This window comes from Antechinus flavipes, chromosome 1 (genome assembly GCF_016432865.1).
Source record: "Antechinus flavipes isolate AdamAnt ecotype Samford, QLD, Australia chromosome 1, AdamAnt_v2, whole genome shotgun sequence".
NCBI classification, from domain to species: domain Eukaryota; kingdom Metazoa; phylum Chordata; class Mammalia; order Dasyuromorphia; family Dasyuridae; genus Antechinus; species Antechinus flavipes.
The window spans coordinates 653616359-653639868 of record NC_067398.1 but is presented as its reverse complement, the minus strand read 5'-3'; the positions used below and the strand labels follow the sequence as shown (position 1 = coordinate 653639868).

Genomic DNA, 23510 nt, shown 5'->3' with positions numbered 1-23510 from the left:
TTTGGCTTGGATAAATGAGTTTATTTGATATTCGGCATTTGTAATAATCTTTGTGTTACATTTGGAGACAAGCCTTCAGATATAGCTTAGGGCATTCCTTCCTTGTTAAAAGATTGTGATCAGAAAAAGCAGCTTACACCCAAAATTCATTTCTCCTAGACTAGGAATATTTAGGGCAGTACACAGATATGGTTCTTTCTGAAAAGGTAAAAGCAGATCAGCCTCATGTGCTCAATTCATGCTCCCCTCCTAGCAAAGGAATCAATTCTTTGAAAAGTGAGATTCCAGAGATATCTATGATTTCTCATGAGTTGTATTTAGGCAAAATGCATGTGGACCCACATATTCTACATAAGCAACGCACGCCTATAAAAAAATCCCCAAATTTTTTTCACCCAAACTGCCATTTAGTTAAACCTCCACCTTCTTATACTTGTTGATTTTTTCAATCCAAGTTTAAAATTGTATCAATTCCTTTTGAATTACATCTGATTAGAGTTGATTCAGTATCAGTGGGTCAAAATTTTGGATATGCCCACATGAAAGGTATTCTTCTCAATGTATATAAGATGAAGGAACCAAAGTCTCCCCCTCAAATCTCTCCAGAGACTAGGCATTGTCGGGGTAAGGCTGAACAGATCCTGGGACCTTTTTAATCTTAAAAGGCTTATCCTAAGGCTATGATAAGGAAAAAAGGGATGTACTGAGACTATATTTAGTGGACTAATTGAGAAGAAAATTGCCACATTAGCATCAGTTGTCAACCAGAATCTTAAACTGCTTTGATTTTTACCCTAGATACTTGGGGGGGGGGGGGGAGAGGGTGAGGGGGCTACTGAGGAGGAGGAGTAAGAATGTCTTACTGTGAATACTAAAAGTCTTTCTCTCTTTCTGTAAGGAGCCTTGTGAATATATAGGAAATTTCCTAGCACTAAAGATTTTGAAGGGTGAAGAGGAAAGAAAAGAAAGATCATAATGTCTTTCTTAGAGAAGTAAAATGTATTTTACTTTCATTTTAATTTTGAGTATTAAAACTGCTACAATGTATATAATATATGCTTGAATCCATTGAGTATAGGGAGAAATTGAGAGAGGAAATATTCCCAAAGGACAAAAAAGACTGAGTCAAGATAATTGTAAAAGTTACAATATTTTAATATTTTGTTAATCAACAGTAGGATGAACTAAAGAAACAGTAGTCCAAACAAAGAAAAACACTGCTTTCTTTCTGAAAAGTGAAGGGTAAAAAACAAAATATCAAGGTATCAAAATACTATTGATCAAAAAATGTTAAACAGCACAGAGTCAAGGATAAGATCCTAGTGGACTAGGACTTCCTTCTACAATGAGATTGATCTATAAAGAATACTTGTAAAGTCCAGTTATTCAACTAATCCCAAATCTTGGTTATCCTTTGCCCTCTGCTCACCTCTGAGCCATTATCACTAATCTAGCCTTCAATCCCTACTGTCAACATGGGTTCCAGGAGAAATTCATACAACTAAGTTTCAATAGGCCATTCTTGGCTTTATCTTGCTTCATTGCAGACCTCAAGAAAAATTCCTGGACATTTATAGCCATGCATGTTTACCTTCCCCCGCCCCCATTTTCTGGGTTCCTTTGATGTGTTACAAGGTAAACTTCTTTAAGGTAAAAATTGTCTGGTTCAAGCTTACATCAGTATCCTTAGCACTTAGTATCATATGGGCCCATAGTAAATAATTTAATAAATGCTTTACCTATTTATCTATCTAGATATGACCTTGAAAGGAAATACTTATTTGCATTTACGGTGTTATAACTTCTACTTTTCTGAACATATTGTAAAATATCTTACAAGATACAAGAATCCTTGATTAAGAGGTAGAAGGGAACCTAGAGGCCACTGAATTACCCTCACCTGATAGATGAAGAAACTGAGATTAAGAAAGGTTAAATGCCTTGGCCAAGGTCACATAGCTAGGAAATGCCTGAGATAGTATTTGAACTCAAGTTTTCCTGAGCCCAACAATCTATTCACTATACTAACCTAGCTATTTCTCAAGGTTTGTTTTGATTTGGGAAAAGGCCCAAGTTAAAAAAAAAAAAAAAAGAATCACAAGATTCAAAAACAGAAGGGATTTTATAGATTAACTATTGATTATTTGGAGCCAATGTAATCAAGGTTGATCTTCCTATGTAGTTTATAAACTGGATTGGGAGACATTTCCCAAAGAATACAGGCATAGTGGAGGTCTGAATTTATGAAAATTCATCATCCCAAGTTCCAATTCAGCTTCAGTACTTACTAGCTGTGTGAACTTGGGCAAGTCACTGTCCTGACTGCCTCAATTTCCTCATCTATAAAATGGAGAAGAAAATGGTAAACCACTCCAGTGCTAAGAAAATCCCAAATGGAATAAAATATGAATGAACAACCACCCCAAAAACTATAGATATAATAAATAAATGGAAGATTCAGATATAAGTGGGTCATCTCCAAAGGTACATTGATGATGATCTCAGTACATAATTGACGAGGAGACCTCGGATGAGACCTGTAAATGTGTTCACTTACCTTATAGTGACACCTTGAGTCCAGTCTACAAAACTGCTACCTTCTTTTTGGACAATATGACATCAGGAGTAGACTCTGGCAGGCTTCCCCAAGCCTTCCTCTAGGCTTAAGAATTAAGAAACTGATTTGGCACATTTCCTGTGACAAATGAGAAGATTTTGTAGAGTGGATGGTTGCCCAGCAGTGAGGGTCCCCCCCCTTGAGGTTATGTATCATGAAATGGATGAAATCACTTTGAATTTGTATCTTGTTTCAGCAAAAGAAAAATCTGCTGATTTAAATTCTATCCTGGGAATCAGTATTAGGAATGTCAGAAAGGATCTGAGAGAATATGGAAGAACTAATGATGAAATATACTATCTGGACTTGCATTAAAAAAAAAAACTGACATGTTTAGATACAAACTGAAACAGGCTATTTTTTAGTTTCTTTCAATTTTTCATTTTATATGAGCCTTCTTATATAGAAAAACACTAATATGGCAATGTTTTACATGATTGCACATGGTATAGGTATCTCTAATAGCTCACTGTCTTGGAGAGGGAAGGGAAGGAAGTGAAAAAATTTAGAATCTGACTTTTAATGTCAAAATTTTGTTCTAACGTGTAATTGGGGGGAAACAAAATATATATTAAAAAGAAAAATACAAGCACCTTATAAAAAAATAAAAATGAGGGGCAGCTAGATGGCATCGTGGTTAGAACACTAGCTCTGAAGTCAGAAGGACCTGAGTTAAATCTGACCTCAGACACGTCACACTTTCTAGCTGTGTGACCCTGGGCAAGTCATTTAATCCCAATTGCCTCAGCCAAAAAAAATTTTTTTTTAAAAAGGGGGGAATGAGAAGAGAGGAATGAATCAATAAGCAGGCATTTATTAAGGGTTTACTATGGGGCAGGTATCATGTTAAAATCTCAGGATTCAAAGATTAAAATTAAAAAGTTTCTGGAGCTTAAGGAACTTCCACGTTTGTTAAGGGAAATGATACATGCATACTATCTATGAATACATATAAAAGATATAAGGTAACATAGAGGAAAGGCAGCAACATCTGGAGAAATCAAAAAAGGTGTCCCATGGAAGTCAGAACTTGATGGAAATTAAGGCAAAGGACAGGTAGTGACAGGTGGGGAAGAGAAATAGATCTGGAGTAAAAAGAAACAAGTTCAAATCTTGGCTCTCCCACTCATTGCTTGTGTGACAATTTATTTGTCAGCCTCAATTTTCCCATTTGTAAAATGAAAAAGGTCAGGTTAAGTGTGAAGGAGGGAGAAGAGGTTGGCATGCCCAATTTCACAATTTTGAGGCTTGGAAGTGATGCTGCTTCAAAATAAGAGTGAAGCCAAAGGTCAATAGGTGGCTGAAGTCAGGTGGAGAGTTTTGGAACTAAGGAGGGACAGGTGGGGTCAAGATGCTGAGTAATGACCCATTTCTCTTTTCCCTCTCCCATCTCCCCTCAGAGCTGACAAGCAGAAGCGGCTTCAGCCCCCACTCTCACCATGATGCTCTGGGAGTGGGTGGTTCACATTGAAATAGGGGAGATGAAGCAAGCTCACACACTTTCTATAAACCCAGTAGAAATTCTCCTGCTAAGAAAACCTATAAATGCCCCATGCTTGGTCAACTGTGCTATTAAAGCCTTGTGGAGCTCACCAGAGCAGCGGCATCCCCTTTGCAGATACCACTGCTGAAGTGGCCTGCTTCACAAGCTGCAGGTAGGTTGGGGAGTGACAGGTTGATTGTGATGCAATAAAGCTAAATAGTCAAGTGGATGGAGGTCAGTGTAGAGGCTAAGCCAAGGTTCTTGTTCCTCCAGGAAGTGAGCGAGAATTCCTGCTATGACCTGACCAGGGTGAAAATGATGAGGTGGGAAGGCTGTTATAACCTTGGCTTACGCCCTAAAATCTCTTGAGAATATTAGATTCTCTGGAGAAATGACATGGGAAGGGAGAGGAAAGAGAAAAGAAAAATAGAGGAATGTGACCATTAAGTTCCAGGTTGTGTCCCTACTCTGGGAGCCAGGACACCTGCTTCTTGTCCTGGCTCTGACTCTAAGTCATTATGCAAATACAAGCAACTCCTTTCTCTCAGATTTATTTCCCTCTGTAAAATAGTTTGGAAGATAAGACACTCTAGACACCTCAGTCTGATTCTTTAATCCTGTATGATGAAGGGATTAGAATGAATTCTAAGGCATTTTTTTCAGCCTATAAGATTCTAGTAGTTAGGACTTCAGGTCCTTATTAGACTATACAAATACTCAATTCCCTTGCTCAGTTTCTCATCAAATTCTCCCTTTAATTACCCATCCAGCTCCTAGGCAACACCCCCAAACTTTGTGGAGAACTACTACTCATCACTCCCACCCACTGAGATCTGTACAATCAGGGTGAAGAAAGAAGCATGCTGGCAATTCCACATTTCTAGGAAGCACCATTCCCCGACCCTGCTCTCCTTTCCACCAGCCCAGCTCTTCTGCACCCCCAGCCATCAGAGAGTAATCCTGTCTCTCACAGGGCGGAGAAAGGCCAAGGTTCCTCCCTGGCTCCCTGTACTAACCCATTCTCCCCCTGCTCTGCCCCAGAACCCTGTCATGAGGCTGCTCAGATAGAAACCAGTACTGGCAGTCCTCCTGGGTGCAGGCTGTGAGGGGCTGCTGGTAGCTACTAGCAGGGTGGTCTTGAGGTGGCTGGAAGCCTTTGGGAGCACCAAAACACAGCCCCGGCACCAGAGACACTGCCTCCCACCCACCTTAGAGTTCACATGGCAAGCCCAGTTTCTGCTCCCCCAGAACAGAGAACCCACCCAGATCTTCCCCTTCCTTCTCAACCACCCAGGCAAGTGCCAAGTTTCAGGGGGTCCCCTTCTTGCTGATGTTGGTGATGACTCGGGCCCAGGACCAGGTTCTGAGGAACACCATTTGACTTACATGGAGGAATGAAAGCACAGTACCTGCTGTGACCATCTGACGCCTCTTCCTAATGGACCTGTCCTCTCATTTCTCCTCCCATCGTCTGCTAGATGATGATGATAAGCACAGGGATCTCCTCCAAGTGGCTTTCCTGGATACCTACCACAACCAGAACCCTCATGGGCCTGGAGTGGGTAGCGCAATTCTGCCCCAGAACTATGTGCTTAGGTGAATGGAAATGTCTTCCTGAACCCTGGTTTCCTGGTGCAGCAAATACTGAAGCCTAAGCAGCCAGCCCTGCCAGACTTCATCACTGGCTCTATCACAGAAACAGAATCCCCATTCGAAGGCAGATCCATCCTCAGTATGTGCCCTTGGACATGCTCTCCAGAGCCAGGCCTTCAAAGTGCTTCCCATCAACTGGAAAATACCAGCTGTCCACCTAGAGAATGTCTTTGTGGGGCTGTGCCTGCGCCAGAGAGGGATGGAGCCCACCCCCAGTCCCCTCAACACCTTTCTGGTCTTTGCCCTATCATATAACCCCTGTGACTTACAGTTTTGCCCTCGTCCATCCCTTCAAGCACCAGGAGCTTCTTTTAAGTCTGGCCCGACTTTCAGAAAAGCACCACCACTCTGGTGGCAGAGTGAACGAAACCTTTCTCTGCTGGACTAACCTACTTCCTCCTCCTGCCTTCCAGCAGGCATCTTCTATACTGCAAGGCAGACTGAATCACCCCAGTCCATCCCCCACCTCCTTTCTCATAAATTTGGATATCTCCAATAAAAGTGCTATCAAAAATGCCTTCACCCAGAGAAGATAAAGGGAGAAGGTAGGGAAATGGAGGGAAGAAGGAGGAACAAATTTAATAATACCCCCCACTCCACCCCCCCCATGTAAATGAAAAGGCTTTGACCAAGGAGTCATCATTGGTGGCATGTCATTGTCTTGAACCTATTTCTACAACTGTAGAATGAGGGGGTGCTGGACCAAACTATTTTTAATGCAGCATTCTGGCTGCAAACTGATTATTCCCAGGAAGCACCTATTCCCTTGCCTCTCTGGGGTTGGGAATAGGGAATGATAGGATGAAGCTGGGACACACACTGTGAAAAGATCTTCTTGGGCTCCATGGTTAAGATGCAATGAAAACTCTTTTCTAGACATTTTCCAGGTAGCTACAACACACCCCACTTCCCAATTTATCTGAGAACCACCAATGTTGCTCCTGTGCCACCAAAACCAATGCTTTCCAGTAGTCTTAGCCATGCACAGTCTGATGGAGCAAGACAAGATCAGGTGAGTGGGTCTCAAAAACTTGGCACACCCTCCCCACCCCACCCCCTTCATCTGAACCACAGCCAAAATTCTGCTTGCTCCAACTCAGGGCTCCCAGGGAGCCTGTGGTGTTGAAAAAAATGGATCTGTGGTAGAGAAACCAGGCTAACTCACTTGGCCCCTCCTCTCTAGAGCATCAGTCTGCCCATCCATAAAATCGGGTTGGATTCCATGGTCCAAAAACCCTGTGAACTTACCAAACCCCTCCCAGTCTCTGAATATCATATTGTCTGGCTCAAAACCACAGATGGGGAGAGACAGGACTTGGGCCATTCACTCCCATGGGAGACCACAGCCGAGAAGACATCGAAATTTCTCCATTACAGGGTGACACATAAAACACACATCCATCAGGGCAGACCCATTTTCCTTTATTTGTGTAGAGGACCATACATTCAGGTTCCTAGGTTCATCATCCAGTCAACAGCATGTGGTGGGGAAAATTCTGGAGGTAGAAGACCTGGGTTCAAACCCCAGCTCTGTCCTAGTTTGTGCCCTACCTGTGATTTGAGGCAAGTCACAACCTCTCCCAGTTTCAGTCTCCTGCAAAATGAGAGGATTGAACTAGACTGCCCCTAAGATTACTTCCAGCTCTTAATCAATGATCCTATGAACTTCTGCTAGCACGCCATTTTTTCCCCTTCTAAACCCCACCAGTCAGAATTAATCACATGACATCATAGCAATGCAAGAGGACATTTACTTAAAACAAAAAATATATAACAGGAGAGAAGAATCAAGCAGCAAACCTCCTCACCACCCGTTTCCCCAACTACAGTCTCCCAAACTTCTAGGGAATGTAGATTTTGAGTCCTCCTGTCTCAGCTTCCCTGATGGCTTAGCAGCTGGGCACTGTAAGCTGGTCGAACAGGATAAAAAAAGGCTCTTGAGTTCACTTTCTGGGCCCTTTCCTGAGCTGTGTATCAACATGCTACGACAACCTAGACCCTAAAGGTCTATTAGCAACTTGCCCAGCAACTGAACCTGGGAACTTAAGATTCTGAAAAGAATCACATCTCAGGACAACAGAGATGTGAAGTCTTGATATTCTGGCCTCTCAGAGTAAACCGCAGCTGGGAGAAAGTCTGCAGGCACAGAAGGGGACAAGCCTCCTGTTATCAGCCCTCAGAATCAGATGGCTTCTGACTCCATTTTCGATTTTTTTCTCTTCTCTCTTCCGGTGCCCTGCTTGAATATTCCTTCATCCTGTCTCTGGAGAAAGTTTGTGCCCAGCCTCTCACGAAGAAGGCTGCAAATTCTCCCCTCTAAGCAGTCGATGTGGGGTAACATCATCTGTCAGGGATAGAGTTGGCAGTGGGGACGTTCCCCCCCACATCCCTATTCATTTACATTCATCTTGATTCAGGGTGCTGGAATGATCCAGGCATACACTTCAGTTACAAGAAGCTTCCTGACCCCACAAACCCCAGGCCCCCAGCACAAAACTCTAGGACTGGAAGTAAGACACAAGGGGTTAATGGGGCAGTGTTCAAAACAGTGTGGTCACCTAGACTGGAGTGTCCACAGAGAGAGTCATTAGCAGCTAGACACACAGAGCAGCCACCGTCAATAACATAATAGGAAAAAAATAACTTCCCATTTTTACAGTGCTTTGTATCACAGAATAATTATAAAAGCTGACATTTATAAGTGCCTTAAGGTTTGTAAAGCACTTTACATACAATAGTTCATTTGATCCTCCTAACAACCCTGTGAGGTAGGTACAAGAGATTTAAATGATAGAATCACTAAAGCTGAGGGCTTAAGGGTACCTCAAAGGGTGTCTAGTCCAACCCATAGCTGAATAGAAATCTCCGTAACAACAGCCCAACCAAATCATCTGATCACTGCTTGAAGACCTCCAGAGAGGGAAAATCACCAATTCCTGAAGCAGTCCAGTGGGATCTTTGTACTTGCAGGGAATTTTTCCCCCTACTTGAAACCTGCCTCTTTTCACCTATCAAATGGTTCCTAGTCCTAACCTCTGGGACCAAGAAGTACAAAGTTTAATTTCTTTTTTCATAAGCAGCCCTTCAAAAATTTACAGGCTATCTCTTCCCCTCCCCCCAGATTATCCTAAGTCAAATATCCCCCACTTGTTCGGTCAATCTTCACATGGCTGTGTCCAGAGCCCTCACCATCCTCTCAACATATTGTAGTTTCTCAATGTGATTTCCTAAAACATGCATCCCAGAACTAAATTCAGTACTCCAGAAGAGGTCTAACTAGGACAAGATATACAAAATGCTTTCACAAGCATTTCTCACCACCCCTGTAGGAGGCTAAAGTTTTGTGAAGATGAAGCTCATGGGATTTGATTTTAACTGGAAGGCCAAGGTATACAAGGAAGACATCAACATGTAAAAGTCCACAAGTACAAAAGCAAGGGTTTGGGTGGAAAGAAAAGCTTTAAGCCAAGTATTAAACTTCTTGACAAAGCAGGTAAAGTAATCAGAAACTGGTATGATTACAGCCAAATATCAGAACTGTGTCTAAAAATGGATAGCATGAACTTCAAAAGGCTGCAGTGATGGGGAACGTTTAGTCACTTGAAGGGAACAAGGAATATGATGGTAGCAAAGATTTACTGAGACACAGAGAGAGAGAGAGAGAGAGAGAGAGAGAGAGAGAGAGAGAGTGTGTGTGTGTGTGTGTGTGTCCATCCCAAGAACAACAACAAACAACACTGGAAATGGTGACAAGGGATCTAAGGCATCTTTCTGAGAGGCAGTTTGCCATGAGAATAAAAAGATTAAAAGATCCAGGATAAAAGGAGCCTGTTAATGATCTAGAATGTGAGCTCATAACTACAGAATCCTTTTCATCTCACTGTCCACTGGGTTAGTTCCAGAACAAGATAGAATAGCTTTTTACAAATCTTCAATTCTATGGAGGGCAGTTGGTAGGCAAAGAAGATCAGGTGCCTCAGAACAGGCACTGGACCAGACCACAGGGTTGGAGACCTTGAATCTGAGGAGTTATGAGACTGCCATCTCAGAAACTATCCTGTGCCATCTTCAAGTGAATTCAGGCCCTTTAAAGTTTGTTGGACTCACACTGAACACCGGAGAACCTCTTCCAGTCTGGTATTTAAATTGTCCCAGAAATTCTGTTGTGATGAAAGCTGATGCATACAAGAATTGTCCAGGAGACTGGATGACAGCCATTAGAATGGAATACCTGTGGCAGGAAACTTTGGGGCTTAGTCCCCCACCACAAATTCTGTAATAAAAAAAATTCCTGGGAAATTTCAGAACCCATAGGGGGCTTTTGAATTTGTCGTATCTGCAGAAGAACAGCTTTCTGGTTCAATGTCACCTCCTAAATCAAACTTTTAACACCCTATGTTAATAATGATTATCTCATATCCCCCACAAGAGCTATCAACTGCCTTTTCTCTATCCAAAAGAAGCCCTAATGCTGATGAAAAGATCAGGACCACAGTGACATCCCAGGCAGACAACCAGTTGTGAAATGAAGGGACACTAAGCCTGAGTGATCAGCTGACCACACAGAACACAGCAACAAGGAAGATGGGTCTGGATAACATCTTAACTGTGATACAATAAAATTGATTTTTAAAATGAGGGGATGGCAGGCAGCAATAATGAAGATGGGAAAACTAAGATCCACCTTCACTTAGGGAATCAAGATGTAATCTGTGTTGAGGATTCCTAGAGTGACTTGGGTAGAGCAAAGATAGCTAGCTGGTAGAAGATCCCCTGTAATCCTGACACTATCCCTGAGAGCTGAGTTTGGGCTGGAAGGCGGCTCCTATGGAGGGCTGCTAAAAGGAGGGAAAAAAAAAATCCAGGTTAGAAGGGAAGGCAGCCTGAAACAGTGGGAAGGGCCCTTGGTTTGGAAGACTTTAAGTTCGAATTGTGTCCATATAACAACTCATTCATCGGGCAAATCACTGTTCCCCCTCTGAAACTCAAGTTTCTCCATTTGCAAAATGAAAGGGATGGGCAAGATGATCTTTAAAATCCTTTCCAGCTCTAAGACTCTTATGGATAAAACCTGAGAACTTTGCCCAGTTCAATATCCACACTCCCCACCTCTACCTGGCCTCAGTCCCACATCAGTATCACTGGAATTCTTAACTGATCCAATCATCTCTTGTCCCCATTTTAATCAAGTTGAAGGGCACACTAAAGCTCCTTAATTCCCTGTAAGCTATAATGAGTTCCCCAATGGGGAGGAAGATTTCAGAGGTGGGAGCAGAACACAAGGCCCTGCAAAGGATACCCCCTAACAGTTTTACTGGCCAATTTCTAGGGCCCCATCCAAGTTCCTGCCACATCAAGGGAAAGGCAGGCAGACATTCACCATTGTGTCTTTTTATCTCCTTTGCTGCTCCCAAATCTATATCAACCAAACTCTCCACAAGGAAAACATCATCTAGCATGCCAGAGGGGATAGGAAGGAGTGAGGACAGAATCTGTTTGTAACCTAGGCTCGCTAACCCTGATCTGGTCTTTTGTTCCTTCCCTCTCAGTATACTACTGACACCATAAGACTAACATAGGGACATCGGTGCTCAGGTTTTTCAGGTGCTGTCCAGAGTAGCGGGGAGAGAAATGGAAGGAGAGGAACTTTTCAATACTACTGGAAGGTCATCCACACTTCAATGAGAGAGTACAGAGGCAGATGCAGTACCCTGTGGAGAAGGTGCAAGCCCACACCTACCCCTTTCCTGTTCAACCATCCAAACAAGTGCATGGCAAATCCTGCCGGCCCCTTCCTTTTGATGTTGGTCATGACCAAACCCCAGGAAGGCAGCAGAAACCAGGTCATCCGACGCACATGGGGCCACAAAGCTGTGGTCTCTGAAGTGGACATTCACCTTGTCTTCCTGATGGGCCCGCTTCCATTCCTCTTTCCTAGACATCTATGGGATTTGTTGGTAGATAAGGGCAGAAAGCACCAAGATTTCCTCCAGGGAGGTTTCCTAGATACATATCACAATCTGACTTTTAAGACCCTCAAAGGACCAGAATGGGTAGCTCCCTACTGTCCCACTACCTGCCCTGTGCTCAAGATAGATGGCAATGTGTTTGTGAGCCCCAGTTTCCTTATGCAGTACGTGCTGCCTTTCAAGGAACCCCAGGTCAAGAATTTCATTAAAGGACACATTTATAGGAATGTGGACTCCATTAGGATCACAAGGAAGTAGAGAAATACCTAAGAAAATCAGCCCCCTAACCAAGTACCCTCTCTACTACAGTGGATTTCACTATGTGATATCCACTAATCTATTCATCAGGGTCTTGGTTGCTGCCCCAAATGTAAAGAATATCTACTTGGAAGCTTTAAGAGCCATGCTTCCAACTGCTTGGAGAAGCATCCATACACAGCTTCCTAACTCTTTCCAGCAGTACCAAATTAAGTTTCATCAATGTAGCTGTCTTCAATTTGCCTTTGTCAATGGCTTTCTTCCCCAGGAACTGCTGGGGTACTGGCCTACCTTCCAAGAGGCAATACATGTTTCCCAGTATTATCTATTTAGCAATCATGATCCTCTCCTCAGGGCCAACACCGTGAGTTTCTTTCTTACTTTACTCTCTGGACTAGCAATATAATCGTTAAAGGCAGTGACAAAATGAAGTGACAAAAATGAACTTTCCTCTGGCCGTGATGGCATGGGAGAGGAGGAAGAAGCATCCAAAGGATACAGTATTCATTTAATAGGGTGTCCCAAAAGACATAGTGCAGTTTTAACTAAATTTTTGCTTTTATAGCTTAATAAACCTTGGAAAAATTATTTAAAATTGTAACCAAGGCCTAATGTTAAGGAACAGTATAGAGTTCCAGGAAGATCATGATGAGTTTGATTTAAGACCTGACCTGGGACATTAATTTACAACTGCAAATTGAACTCTAGGTCACCCAAGGTGTCCCTAAAACCATGTAAAACCTTATGGTGTCTTCTGGGGTGATCCTCTCATGAAACACAGCTATACTCCATTTTCCAACCAAGTCCCTCTAAATAGGAGACCTGCATGTAGGTGACTAAAAAGTACACTTAACTGTCCACCAGGTAAAGGGAACAGGTGAAAGATAAGGCATTGTGGTGTAGTGGAAAGAGTGCTGGGTTTGGAGAGTCAGCAGACTTGGGTCAAGTTATGATAGGGCTGCTCACACCACTTAAATGAGCAGTCACCAACTATAATCATTCCAGCAAAATGGAGGACCATTGTGGCTCTTGCTCTTTGCCCCATCACAATTCCCTCCTGACTCTCAGGGCACTGCCATCTGACCTGCCAATAATTCCTAAGAACTGGGTCTTGCCATCCACCCTTCAGTCACACCCTTACAGTCCTGGCCCTTCTGACACGCAGCTCACCTCGCTTATCTATGCTGTCTCCCCCAATTAGAACATGAGTTTCCTAACAAAAGGGGCTGTCTCACTCTTCTATTTGTATCCAGTGGTTGGGAAATAATAAACATTTAATAAATGCTTTTTCATTCATTCAAGTCACTTCTCCTTTCCTGGGCCTTAGTTTCCTCACCTGTAAAATGAGGGAATGAAATAGAAATGATTTCTGAACCAAGTCCAAACCCTGGGACCACCCAGACTATTGTACATACCTCTGCTCAGGGTCAGGCCTCCTGAGAGCAGTGCAATATCAATAAGCATTTATGAGCCTACTATCAGCAAGTATTTACAAAACTACTACACGTCAAACATGTTAACTGGAAACTTTAAATGCAGTGAACGTGTAGGCAAAAGACTTAGGGTGGAGCTTTGACTTAACTTACTGCCTAAAACTTTGGACAAATCACTCAGACATTCCTCGTTCTCTCACAGAGGAGACCCAAAGAAGTAGATCAGGTGACCCAGAAATCCCTTCCAGCTATGTCAGTCAGTGGCTTTATATATACAAAATGAGTATTACTTACCAAATCTCCTTTTCTGTTCAATTTCTGGTGAAAGAAGGAAAACTACTATACTAGGCATCACACTTGACCTCTGATCTGTGGATTCTTCCCAGTACAGGACCAGTTATCATTTCCAATCCTTTTACATACTGATGTTCCTGTGAGATATCAGCTTTCTCTCTTTCTCTAGCTCTCGCTGCTGACTTCTGGGGCTGAAGTCCCCTGAACCAAGACTATGGCCCTTTTCATCCCTCTTTATTTCCCTGCCACTTGAGGAGCATCTTCCCACCTCCTTATCCTTGGCTAAATCAATTCCATTAGGGTCACATGATGGAGAATTTGAAGGGACCTTGGCAACTACCTAGTCTGACTTCATTTTATAATGAGAAAACAGGCTCAGAAACCTTAAAGTTTTTTGTTCAACATCACAGTGATTGTAAAACAACTGAGGCAAGATTCAAAGCCAAGTCCTTCTGACTTCATGCTCCATCTGACACACGCCACCTTTGATCACTATCCTATCCTCTTTCATTAAGGTCCAGAGGTGAAATGACTTTGCCAAGGTCATGCAGGTTGTACGAGAGAGGCCATTCTTTCAGACATAGCTTCTCCAGTCAAACAAGAAAGGACTCCAAGGTCCTTAGCACTCAGAGGCATTCTAACCTGACCAATACCTGACCCAGAATCTCACCAAGCTCTTCCAACCCCTACTTCAAACCTCAACTGAAAAACAAGCCATCTGCCACAGCAGCTTTTCTCATTAACTGTGCCCTGCTTGTTCACTGCTCCTAACCCTGTCCTCTGGGGCAAAAAGAAGCCAAGACTTCTCCCTCTTCCACCCCTTCAGATACCTGCAAAGAGCCATCATGACCCAGAGTTTCTGCTAGGCTCAATATCCCCAGTTCTTTTAACTGACCTTTCTTTCAAGACCATTTGGCAGCCTGGCCCTCCCCCACCTCCTCCTCTCTAATCATCAAGGCTTATCCTGTCTTACTCATGGCATCTCTCCAGGGGAGGCACAGTAGGACTGCTGCCATCCCCAGCTTGGACACTGCTTTTCTCAATGCAAATGACCACAACTACTCTTTTTTACTGTCATTACACAATTGGCGTATATTAAGCTTGCAAGTCCACTGAAATCTCCAAGGAAGTCAAGGAGACAGCCTAAGTCGACTCCCCTCTCATCACCATTTAGCCTTGAAAAAGGGTTAATTGGCCCCCAAGCAGAGCATCTTCTCAGGCCTTCAGATCCTGGCCTAAACCGAGGAACTTAAGGAAAAAGCCCAAGTCCTGGCATTCAGCTCCCTTCAGCTGTTGATATCCATTTACTCAATTGCTCCCCCTCCAACAACCTTAATTACAAGTCATTTTGGCAAGGCAGTCTTAAAGCCATGACAGGAAATAAAGGCAGGATCGGTATTCTAATCAAAGCAAGGAGAGATGCCAAGCAAATGGCTGGTCCTCCATATGCCTTCTGTACTTAAGCCTGCTTCTGGAGTAGCTATAAACACCAACCCCTAGGCTAAAGGAAATGGAGGCTTTACCCAAACAATAGCTCTGTGCTTCTGGGCCTTGCCTTCTCAAGGATCCTAGCCTAGCCCATATATGCATAGAAAAATCTAACACTCCTCCTCCCTATGGAGAAAGCTTTCCTCATCCCACCTCACCTCAGCCTATCTTGATGGTGTCCCTCTACCTCCTGCCCCTGTCATTTTGGGGGGATGTTTTAATGGCTCTTCACGGACAGGAAGACTTTACCTACCAAAGGTGCTTGTTTCCAAAAGCTCAGGGAATTAAGAAGCCCCAAGAAAATCCTGCCCCCTCCAACCTGTCTTTCCCCACCTGCCACCCTGTACCTGCTCTCTCCCTGGCTTTGAACCAGGTGAGGGGGCAGCTTTTCCAGGGTTGGTGGGACAGACACGCAGGCCAGACATCGGCCCAAAGAGTTTTCTTCATCTTTATTTGTCTACATTCAGCTTAATTCAGATATCCTGCCTGAATGACCCAGACATACAAAAAAAAAAAAAAAAAAAAAAAAAAAAAAAAAACCCACTCTTTCCCACTGGTTTTTAAAATAAAATCTTCACTTATAAAACTGAAACACTAAAGCATTAAAATACAGAAAGCTTGTTTAACTCACTTCACAAAAGCATTAACAGATGACGTATCCCTCACGTAACTATTTAAAGACGAACTTAGTTAACACTAACACCAATGTTAAATAGACGAAGGGATACTGAGTTGTATTAACTCAAAAACTCTATTCAGACAAAGTTGTAATGGTAACTAACAAACCATTAAATACACAGATGTCCCAAACACAGCTAAGTATGGAATTACAGGGAGATGCCACCATCAGAGTAGCCGCCTGCATATCACACAGAACACGGCAACATGAAACCTGGGGGGAAGGGTTGACATGTTAACTGTGATGCAATAAAACTGAATATTCAAATGGGGGGCGAGTGCAGAAGGTAACAAAACTTCACCCCTGGGGAGTAAAGGTAGTTTATCTGTACTGGTAATTCATGCTGTGATCATTTCTGCCATAGCCACCTTGCGAAGACTGGTAGGAACTGGGAGGCCCACTGTAATTCTGGCCTGAGCCTGGGGAATTGTAATTGGACTGTGAAGAGTAGCCACCTAGGGAGAGAAGGACAGAAAATATAAATTGGAGTTAGGGTGAGAAGGTTCCAGTTATGCTCTTTCCCACCACCCTTTCCAAGAGCCCAAGACCCCAAACCCAGATAGAACAGACACCAACCTTGTTTGCCTTGGTAGGAGGAGCCACCACCAGAGCTGCCTCCATAGCCGCCATGTGACCCTGTGTTATAGGACGATCCACCTGACCCGTAGCTGTTCCCACCACCACCTCGGCCCCCGCTGCCACTGTAATCTGGAGTGGAGGGCAGAACAAAGCACTGTTAACTTCCCCTTCAACTTTCCCTAGCAAGGGAAGTCCCGACCCCTATCAAGGCAGGCAAAGAAGCCTGGAACTCTGCAGCCTACACCAAGGGTCAGGCTCTGCACCTGCTGATAGATGAACTATACTCCTAAAGAAGGGTGGCTGATCCTTAAGTGATACTTTGTTGTGTCCACATTAAGCTGACCAAGTTCCTGTCTATGCAATCTCCCTTCAATGACATCAGTCCAGGGACTAAGTTGCTCTCTTAAAATAAAAAAATCTCAAAAGATCAGCGCTGCTGAATTTACTATTTACAACATTAACCCAAGTTTTATTTCTGGGATAGTTTCCCTTGACAATTCCTTACATGTTTCTCATCCTGCTACTCCCCCCTCCAGTGTGGTTTCTTAAAAGGTCAGCATTTATGTCAGCTAATTTACTGTTTCAGAAAAAATCCAGATATTACTCCTATATCCAGGTCAACTGATCAATTCATCTAAGCCTACCTTTATAGGAAGGCAATGAAAAAACAATCATGGCTCAGCAATGGGGAAGAACCACTCAGATCCACTAAATATACTTAGGTTCAATTTGAGAGGATAAATAAATCACTATGAGGAACAAGGAAGTCACATTATTAAGGAATAATCATTATTTTGACATGTATTCTTTTTAGGCAATAACTAAGGACATTAAGCAAAGTCAATTGTTTCATGGCAAGGCCTGACTTCAAACCAATAAATCAAACCACTCCCTCACTCCTACCCAGGGTCAATGGGAAGCTCATGTTTCTGGACATAGAAAAGTCTAAAACTCATCTGGGATCCAGCTACATAATAGGATTGAGTTTAAGTAAAACAATCAGGGAATTAGGTGCTAGGGAATCTAATTTGGGAGTTTAAAAATCCTGCAAATTCTCAAGTACACTCTTTTTGTATTGCCACTTTGTGCCCCATCTTCTTAAGTCCTAACCAGGTGTTGAGCAGAGCAGAACAGAGCTGAGGCAGAGGAGGCCTGAGCTTGTAAGCCCAACAGGCCAACTTGCCTTCACCAGCTAACAGACTAGAAGGAACTTCAATATTTCCATGGGGTTTGCTACCCCCCCCCCAAATGCCCTGATTTCAATAGAGGTACTATGAGGACATGGGTCACCCAAAGTTAACTCACTGAATTTGCTCTCGTAGTTATAGTCTGATCCACCTCCACCACCTGGAGAGTTGTAAGAATTCGAATAGGAGGAATAGTTGCCTTGTCCATGATTATAGCCCTTTTGTTTGCCTTGGGGTGGGCCATAATTGCTGTACTGGTTTTGGCTGTATGATGACTGTTGTTGGCCTTGGTGTGACTGGTACCCAGAACCGTAAGAAGGCTTCTGCTGGCCCCCATGCTGCTGCTTCTTCCCGCCGTGCTTTGGGGGTACTGGTGAATTGTAGTTGTCGCCTTGGTAGTAGGACCCATAGCCAGAAGAGCCGCCTCCACCGCCACCCCCGCCTCCACCAGCATTCCCAGAATGCCCACCGTTGCTGTAGAACTGACCTAAATGGAAGGGATGGCATCAATTAGGTAGCAGAAGGAGGAACATTCTATCTTCAAGAAAGTAAAAGTAACTCACGTTAAACCCCATTTTGAGGATATACCTGACATCTATTTCCCTTAGGACTTCTACTCCATGTATTCACAGAAGCTAATGCTAAGGTTTTAGGGACTTATTCTGAGGTCCAGAGAAATCTGAGCAATCACCCATCCATTCAAGAAGAAAAGTGGTCTGGGTTTGCTCCCAAATCCTCTCCAACCCCTTATCAGCTGATGTTAAGAACTAATCCTCCTTCAGGAGATGCTCAGGTGTAAGCAGGGAAGATGTTAGCTCTTGCAGTGGCTATTAATGTTTTAAAAGATCGTAGATGGGCTGGTTTAGCTGATGACTTATGACCACTTAACACACCCACACCTCCCCAAAGCACCCAAGAAAAAAGCAGGGCTGAGGCAGCATGGCATGGCAGAAAGCCAGTCTGGGATTCCCAGGCCTGTCTCTCACACACACTGCTTATTTTCAGGGCAAGTCAACACAATCCTTAATGCCCCAGGCAACCAGGCTATGGCCATCAAGTTTCAGACAAGTTGCCAATCTGCATCAGTGAAGGGAGTTTCTACTCTGGGAGTTCCCTACACTGATAAAATCACACTAAAACCACCTTTTCCCCCACCAGCCACACCCCCCTCCCCAAAAGAAAGGAAAAGAAAAGCAAGGCTGACTTTAACCCCAGGGTCCGAGGAGAAGCAGCCAGTCTGGGACTGTTATATGGAAACCTCTCTGCCCCTGTACTTCACTGTGATAAGGCCAGCACAGGCCCATGCTCATCTCCCTGGAAGGACAGGCAAGTCTTCATTACAGTCACAAACCTCCTTTGACCAGGGGCAGTATCAGCAAGAAGGAATGCCTGGATTGAAGCTGCCAAATCAGACAATTATTCTGAGATTGCCTGCTGGTTAGAAGGCCCCAAATGCAGACTTGGCAAAATAAGCTGTTTCATTGCAGGATCATTCCTAGTAAAATGACCAGCAATCCCTTACAAGTGAAGATGTGCCCCTCAGGCTCATCCCAGAAACCCACAGTGCAAGAGAGCTGATGAGGCCAGAATATATACTTAGGCCAAATTAAGGCCAAAAGGCAAGCACTGCTTCTCTCAGATATCCCCGGGATAGGGGACCTAGGAAATGCCCTTACCCTGACCAGGCAGGTCTTTTCAATAGGCCACTAGCACCATGCTTGGGAGCCAAGTTTAGAGCTCAGCTCTGGGTCACAGCCCCAGAGAGGCAGGAACATGCAGTGGGATTGCAAAGCATGGGATGGATGTAGCTGCCATGTTCTCAGGAACTGAAGGTGAGACTGTGACCTCCATCAGACCCTCACATCCAGCTCTGGGACATGATCCCCTTCTTTAACAAAATGCAACACCAAATGCCTACAATGTATGTAAGGCATGGTGGCAAGGTGCTCTTCAGTTTAGATACCTTATGTATTTTTTCTTTGGCTTGCACAAGTAACCTCGGGCTTCATATGACCAAAGAGGCAAATCAGCTTTAAAGAGACTATTCAAAGTCAATCTATTATGTGAACCACCTCAAGCTTTTCAATAGTAGATTTATGGATGGTAAAGGGTGTGTGTGTGTGTGTGTGTGTGAAAGAGAGAGAGAGAGAGAGAGAGAGAGAGAGAGAGAGAGAGAGAGAGAGAGAGAGACAGACAAGACAGTTCAAGCCCCCAAACCAAAGTGACTTGAGGGGGTGGGGGTTGAGGGATACAGGGAATGACACTTTCCAATTCAGTCCAGTAAACCCAAGCAGAAAGCAAGAGCACCTAAGCTCTCTGTGAATGGACACAGCGTGGAGTGTGCTTTCCTTGACAAGCTGATGCTGGCTTTGCTAACAGGTAACTGGAACAGAAAGGGTAAGTATCAGCCCCTTATGGCAAAGGGGCAAGCCTAGCCCGTGGCAAAGGATAGGAGAGGTGAACAATACAGCTTGGCCTTCACATTCTAATAACTAGATATTTATTTTGTGGCCTTTTGTTATTGGACTTATGGAATTGAGCCTTCATCCCACCCCGGCCCCCACCAGACCACTATCACTGAGTCCTGGGCAGCTTGAGGAACAATTAGACCAAGCTCATTTTCAAGTAACAAAGCCAAAACGCCAAGAAAGGAGACACGTCCAACAATGCAGCAAAGCAAACATGCAATGCTCAGTGAAGAGATTGTGGAGAGATGGGGAAAGCAGAAATTTCTCCTTCAGGAAGATTACAAACAAATATTTCCATGGCCTCCCCAAATCTAGGTTTCAAGAAGAAGGGTTTAATAACATCAGCACTAAGCTTAACATACACTTGAACACCTATGTTCAGTCTCTTCCCTCAATCAAGAACATGAATGAAGACACCAAAGTATCCAATGATTTACTTTAACATGTATTGATTTAAAAAAAAAAAAAAAAAAAAAAAGGGAGGGGGTGGCAGTTTTCCACCTCATTCAGGACAACATCTATTCCCTGGTATAAAAAGACATTATTCTCAAACAATAACTTTCTAAAAAAAATACATCATGCATTAAAAGTTTTAAAAAGTATTCACTGAATGTTTCAAACCTCTTTGAACAAGTGGTGAGTAATCATTTTTGACCAATTTCTGTGTCTGAACAAACTCAAAATCTTGCAAGTCAATGCAAAGATGCAGGCTTTGTGCGATAAGAACCGCTGACCGAAACAAGACAGAAGAGGACCATACAAATTTAAAACATAGTATTACAGCAAGAATAAAGGGCCATACGCTTACAAGTGAAAGAGAATCTAGATGGAATGACCAAATGACTCCACATACTTCTGTATAAGAAGTCATGATAAGCTTCCAGGTCTTGGCCAAAAGTCATTATAGCAAAAGTCCCAGCAACAGAAATCCCTGCTGCTGGTTTGCTAACCAATGTCAAGTGCTTAAGGCCCTTTATACTTGATTATAAAAAAAGCCCATAAAAAAATCTGAATCCATGCATTTTCAGCTGTGATCAGGACTTGCAAAATTTTACATCAACTCCTTAATGCCTGGATATTTATTGTACCAGTATTGGAAGCACAGTTACAATTCCTTTGAAAGTACACTAACTAGCTATCAGCCACAATTAATCCCATCCCTCAAGCAATAACCCACCAGTGTATTACAAAAGGATGGAGAAGTTAACTTAGCACATCTTACGATTCCACATACAATTTAACATTGTGCATGCTTAAAAAAGAGTCGGGCTGCACTAGATTCAGACATGGTGAAGTCTTTCTTATTACCATCAAAGGTATCAACCAGGTTTGGGAGTTTGTTAAAAGGTTTAAAATTCATACAAAACCTGCTGTAAATTAAGACAAAGGTAGATTAAAATGCTTCTGTATCTGTCCCTTAAATAAAGTAATGCTTTCCATAAAAAGCAAAGGTGGGCTTTTGCCTTTATGCTGAACAAAGCTGGCTCTAGAATTTTGTGCAACTTGGCACAAAAAACATTCTCTGAAAATTACTTTCCGCTTATTGTGAACATCAATACGACCAAGTTCAAAGGCAAATCACAATAAAAACTGCCACTGTCTTAAGTTCTGCAGGCTAAGAGTTTCAGACAAGCTGCGGTGAAAAGCCACGGTTGAGAAACCCAGTGAAGCACAGGGACACAGCACGGACACTTTGGGTTTTGGAGTTCGAGAAAATTGGAGTAAAAAGCTGTTTTTTGTGCAATACTTTTAGATGATCTAGGAAGACCCAAAATCATGATAGCCGTAGCAGTCTGTGAAAAAGTCACCTACAAAAGGGGGAGACAGAGCAGAGAAAAAAAATTAGAATTGTTTTGAAGATGGCACAGAGCGCCACATATGAAACTCATGTTTTAGATTTCTCTGCTCCTGTAACCCCCCAATGAAGGCTTCTTCTGAATACAAATAGCTGGGCATTGTCAGGAAAGCATATTCACAAGAGTGGTGTATTGCTTCACATGGCTTAAAGCAGAGAAATTTAAAATATTTACATACTAAAAAGGAATTGTCAAGTCACATGGGTTTTGCACTTTAAAGGTTAAACAATATTAATCTCTCGCTCAACAACTTGCCCCATCTGCCAAAAAAGGGCTGTGCTATTAAGTCTTAGGTACAAGTAGGCCAGGTTTCAACTGTTCTAAGACAAGTAGTGTTTGTGGGTTTCTTTTTAACTTTTAACTGATAGAACACAAACTAACACTTACTATATCCTGCTGTTGCAGAATTGCCACCGTAGCCATAGCTTCCATAGCCAGCTCCTAGAATAGGACAGAATAAAATTACTTGACTGTTGGTTAGGCCTCAATGAGGGCAGCCAGGAGGGACAGCTTCTCTTCACAGCTTTCAAATTAACCTCTGAAAAGACTTCAACAGGGAACATTGGTGACAAAAAAGTACTCATTTGTGAATTTTGAATTCTACACATTAAACAATCCAAAATCTTAAACAAGTTTAGAAGCAGAGGGGAACAAAATCTGCACTCTTACCAGCATTCATGTAGCCACCATGGTTGGCACCACCAAATCCACCTCGGCCTCTACCCCGACCTCGGATGTTCCCACCTCTACCTCGACCACGAATATTTGGGGGAGGAGGAACCTCATTGTGCATAGGGCCTCCCATTCCAAAGCCTGGGTTGTGTTGCTTTAAGAGAAAATTTAAAAACATAGCCTGGTTAAACTCACACAAATAATTTACAATACTTCTAATAGTAGAACATGCAATGTACTCTTTCTATATTCCCACAGAGAAACATATGGGCAACTTGAAGTCAGATTAAGAAATCCACACTAGAAAAATAAATAAATAGATAGACAGGAAGCAATAAATAAATAGATAGATGATTGGGGGGCCAGAAATCCACACTGAAATATTTCCTACATGAGGCAGAGAATAAAACAGTGGACTTGGAGTAAGAAGTGCAGGACTCAACTTGCTTTAGTTAATGATTAAGTGTGTGACTGAACTGAATAGTCAAGACCTTTTAACCAAAAGTCAGGGATAATAGTGGTAGCAGCTGCCTTATAAGGTTGTTGAAAAGACCAAATGAAAGAATGAAAACTTCTTCACACTGTATTACCACTGTCCATCAAAGATACTCACCTTTGCAGCAAACTTCGGTCCTCCTCTCACAGGTACTGGTGCTCTCTTCTTTTTATTGGGCTCCAAGGCAACAGGAGCATCAGGGAACAACTTTTCTAATGCAGTGAGAGCAGCAAATGCCTTTGCAACCTTTTTATTTGAACCAGCTCCTTGAAACTTTTGCCCATCCACTTCAACCTATAAGAAAACAAGTATATGGAGAGGATCATGAAATCAATATGATCAGACAGAGAAAGCAACAATTTCTTCAGTGCCTGATCA

At 43.0% G+C, this 23510-nt stretch overlaps 1 protein-coding gene across 3 annotated transcripts in view; it reads right to left on the bottom strand.

The window, feature by feature from the left end:
* Positions 1 to 7154: 7154 nt before the first annotated feature.
* ILF3 (interleukin enhancer binding factor 3) overlaps positions 7155 to 23510 on the bottom strand; it is a 32580-nt gene continuing 16224 nt past the window's right edge. For 2 of the 3 annotated variants that reach the window (XM_051971522.1, XM_051971523.1), the window contains exons 15-20: positions 23250 to 23426; positions 22634 to 22790; positions 22352 to 22405; positions 17759 to 18127; positions 16451 to 16582; positions 7155 to 16329 (exon numbers count right to left, since the gene is read on the bottom strand). In XM_051971522.1, the coding sequence (XP_051827482.1) occupies positions 16196 to 16329; positions 16451 to 16582; positions 17759 to 18127; positions 22352 to 22405; positions 22634 to 22790; positions 23250 to 23426 (1023 nt within the window). In that variant the 3' untranslated portion in view covers positions 7155 to 16195. Of the gene's footprint in view, positions 16330 to 16450; positions 16583 to 17758; positions 18128 to 20420; positions 21917 to 22351; positions 22406 to 22633; positions 22791 to 23249; positions 23427 to 23510 lie in introns of those variants that run through there. The other variant, XM_051971524.1, reaches the window with a different exon arrangement.